General features: G+C 57.9%; 1 protein-coding gene across 1 annotated transcript in view; it reads left to right on the plus strand.

Annotated features, from left to right (window-relative positions):
• Positions 1–776: 776 nt before the first annotated feature.
• The window catches only part of M6PR (mannose-6-phosphate receptor, cation dependent), an 8154-nt gene continuing 4871 nt past the window's right edge, over positions 777–4059 (plus strand). Inside the window, exons 1-4 of the mRNA XM_019544136.1 lie at positions 777–1036; positions 2668–2841; positions 3414–3580; positions 3676–3785. Coding sequence (XP_019399681.1) covers positions 792–1036; positions 2668–2841; positions 3414–3580; positions 3676–3785 — 696 coding nt within the window. The 5' untranslated portion in view covers positions 777–791. The remainder of the gene's footprint in view (positions 1037–2667; positions 2842–3413; positions 3581–3675; positions 3786–4059) is intronic.

Below are 4059 nucleotides of genomic sequence, written 5' to 3' on the forward strand. Positions count from 1 at the left end.
CTATAATCCGATGTCAGCCAGGGTACCATGAGATCCTGTCAAGGGTGCCAAGGAACATTATCCCTGGGAGGTGTGCAATCACATTTCACTAGGTGAATGGGGGGGGACCATAGTGGGGCCAGTACTGCAACAGGCCTGCACAGCACTAAGGATGGTGCAAAGTTGCTCTGAACTGGTAACAGAAGGGGAGGCACCTGTCCACTGAGCTGGGGACGATCCTCCCTGTTCTCCAGCTGCTTCCCGCGTACCCGCCGGGACCATGTGCACGCGTGGGCCGCTGCTGGGGCGAGGGAAGAGGGCACTGCGGGCTACAACTCCCAGCATGCCCCCGCCTCCCCCCCGTGGGCAGGGTGACGCGAGGGGGGGAAGGGGGAATCCCATGACAAGGAAGTGGCGCCAGAGGGTCTTGTGACCCGCCCCCGCCAGGCGCGGGCAAGTTGAGTCAACGGCCCCCCCCTGCCATTGAGCACAGAGGAACCTGCGCGGGGGCTGCGCCTCCCCCGCGCTTCTCCATAGCTATTGGGTGAGTCGGGCGGGCGGGCGGGCGGGGCTCTGCTTAAAAGCGCTCTCTGATTCGGCAGCCACACTGCCCATGCTGAAGACCCGGCTGATCATTGGTCTGAGGTTAAAATGAGAGGCGGGGATTCCCCGGCAATTCGCAAAGCCCATTGGATGAGGTGGGGGGATGGTGAAACGGGGGCTGGGATCCTTCTCGCTCATTGGCTGGCAGAGTTTCCTTGGGCGGAAGTGACGAGGACGGGGCGAGGCAAGGCTGTGTGGCCTGCCCTCCTATGCGGGGGGGTAATCTCAAGGGGGCGGGGCCTGCCTCCGGTTCCCGGCCCTTGCCTTCAGCCTTCCTACTTCCGGGTCGTGGGGCGGCAGCGGCCTGTTGCCCCCGCGTTCTTGCCTCCGGGGCGCCCTCAACTGCCCATGGCTGGCCGGCAGTAGCCGGCTGCGAGGCGGAGCGCAGCGCACGGCCGGGGCAGGGCCCGGTGCCGCCCCTGGGAGCCGGGGCTCGGCCTGTGGCAGCGGCCAGGTGAGTCCGGGCTGGCCTGGGAAGGCGCTTCTTTCTCCTCGTGTCGCCGCACGTGGCGGGTCCCGCCCTCCTCGTCCTCCCGCAGCCGGGGCCTTGCTGCGGCGCCGGGTCCCAGGGCCGGCTGGGGCCGGGGCCGGGGGTCTGCCTGTTGCCCGGCGTGGTTGCCGCGCGTCAGGCTGTGTGGGGGCGGCTTGGCTCAGGCAGGGGTTGGGGGAGGCGAGTTGGGCCGCTCCGGTTCTCTTCTTCTGCTCTGCTTTCTGCTCCCCAGCTTCTGCTCCCCTCCCCCCGGGGCCGCGCTGAGAGGCTGCCCCCGTAGCTGCTGCAGGAGCAGTAGCAGGTCGGCCTCCCCCAGGCCAGGTGACAATGCTGGCCTGGTGCTGCGGTTCCTGCGCGGCAGCGGGGCCCAGTTGTCTAATGCCCTTCACGTGAGGTGGCCTCATTTCAGCAGGGGAGGGCAGTCCGTTTGCATGTAGACTGCAGGCCGTGAAAGATCCCAGAGAGCTGTGGACCAGTGGTGCTGTTGTGCCATTTCCACTCTGATGAAGGCGGGTTGCAAAAGAGCTGCAGAGGAGCCCAGCAGAAAGCTGGGAGAGGCGCTCTGAGCACGGGACTGAACACAAGGCTATGAATGAGTTCTTGTTCTTGTGCCCTGGTAGAGGGCAAGTCACAAGCTGCCTGTGCCTCAGTTTCCCCATCTGTAGAATGACAATTACCTTTCCCTTTCATTTGCCTGCCCTGCACAGTGCAGTAAGCAGCCAAGAGACAGCCGCAAGTTTTAGCAGACCTAGCAGTGTTTTGAATACTGGGAACACTCATAGGAAGAACACTCATAGGTTTCCAGCCCCTGCCTGCTCTGTGGAAAAAGTTTTGTGTCTGCAAATTAGTTTTTACAAGTGTCTGAACTTTTACTGGGAGTTGTAGTTGGGAGGATGAGTGTCTGCTTCCCTTAGCTGAATTAAAGGCATGATTTTATGACTGAGGTAGAAACGAGGGCTTCTGGGTTTTACGACTAGCTCTGCCACTGATCCTGTAGTCAGTCTTATACCCAGATACTTCTGTGCTTCATTTTCCCCACCAGTGAAACAGGACTATTCTGGGCTGATGTAGAGGGCTTTCACATTCTCAGCACAAGGAAGTAGGGGAAGGGCAGCCTAGTGGTAGTAGTAGCAATAATAATGATACAATTGTTAGGATTAAGGAACTTGAAACAGATCAAACCTAACTCTAGTCACTCCAACCCTCCCCCTCTCAACCCTTGTTTCCTTCCTGCTCCCTCTGCCATTTCCTACCCCCCCCCCCAGTATGGCAGAGACAGTGGATGGGAATGCTAGGAGAGTTGTGTGTACTGACAGATGCCCCTTAGGGGTGCAGCAGGCAAAGACTCATTCTGAAGCTGAACCCAATTTCCAACACTGTTCAGCCTAACACAGCTTGTGTTGCATTGGTGGTTTGGCTGGGCTGGAGCTGGGAGTTATGTCTCTTGAGGTCTCTAAGGTGTTCTGGGCCCTGCTCCCCCGTTCAGTCAGGACTGGGAAGCAGCTAAGCACTGTCTCTGTGTTGGAATGTGGAGGAGTGTTGTAAAGGGCTAATTCTTGGCCTTTCTATTTGCCCCTGCACTGGCGTGCATGCAGGATGCCACCTTTTTGCCATGCCGGGGCTGTGCTGCTCATCCTGCTGGCTATAGCCATGGTTATAGCAGCAGAGCAGGGAGGGGAAAAGAGCTGTGATCTGGTTGGGGACAAGGACAAAGAATCAAAGACGGAGAAGGAACTGCTGAAGAAGTTGGGGCCCCTGATGGGCGCAAGGTAGGGTGCAGGTACCTGCTGGCTTGCTGTAGGGCCCGGGTGTGGGTCTTGTCCAATCCAGTTTCAGCTCTAGAGCTGCTGACTGGCTTGCAGGGGTTGGCAGAGTGGAGTGTCTCTAGGGTACTAGCTTCACTTGGCCCCTGACACCTTGGGTGAAATGAGCCTGGAGGATCCCAGCCTGTTAATTGGCAGGAAGCAGCCCCTAGCACAGAACCACTAGTATAGTCTGTACTCACAAGCACACTCCTGGGCAGTTTTGGCCATCCCTCTGAGGGCCTGAATGGGTTGCAGTGACAAGACACTGCCTTTCTCCATGTCTGGAGAGGTATGTCCAGGCAGGAGCTTGTGTCCATGCCCTCCCTGCTGTGGTGCCAATGGGGTTTCCCCTCTCAATGATCCTGTTGATGGACGGGTGGGGAGTGAGGTGTCCTCTCTGAGCGGGGTAGGCCCAGACCTCTGACATGTAGGGTTTGACTGGCCCTGAGGGAGAGGCTGTAATGTGGAGGAGTACTTGGGAGCATGGGACCCAGGGTGGGATTAAATAGAGTCTCTGGCACCTGCCCCCACTGCAGGTTTCACACGGATGTGGTTTTGGGTACAGAGAACTACACCTACGAATTCCGGGTGTGCAGGGAGGTCAGCAGCGCTCTGGCCGAATCGGGCGTTGTGCAGACCAATGGGAAGACCCAAAAGAAGACGGTGATCGGGAGAATCAACGAGACCCAAATAATCAATGGCAGTAAGAATCCCCTTGAGCTCCCACTCTGCCCTGAGCCTAACTCTGCTAAAGCCCCTTGCCCCAGCCTGCAGCTTGACCATTCTTTTTCTTCATAGGTGACTGGATCTTGCTGATTTACAAGGGAGGTGACTCCTATGGTTCTCACTGTCTCTATGAGAAGAGAAAGGCGTTGATAATGATCTCATGCAACCGGAAGGCCCGGAATGTGAGTGGCCTTTGGGGGCTAGGGAATGGCTGCTGTGTGTGGGAAACGGAGGGAGCACTGGGGATGGGTTTTTTGGATCTCACCATTAAGCAATGGGTCTCTGCACCAGTAGAGGGTGTATTACCTTTTGATTGGCTTAGCAGGCAGCCAGCTACATTGGGGTTTTCATAGATTTCATAGACATTAGGGCTGGAAGGGACCTCAGGAGATCATCGAGTCCAGCCCCCTGCCCAAAGGGCAGGAAGTCAGCTGGGGTCATAGGATCCCAGCAAGA

This window comes from Crocodylus porosus, unplaced genomic scaffold (assembly GCF_001723895.1).
Source record: "Crocodylus porosus isolate Cpor-Errol unplaced genomic scaffold, CroPor_comp1, whole genome shotgun sequence".
Classification (NCBI taxonomy): domain Eukaryota; kingdom Metazoa; phylum Chordata; order Crocodylia; family Crocodylidae; genus Crocodylus; species Crocodylus porosus.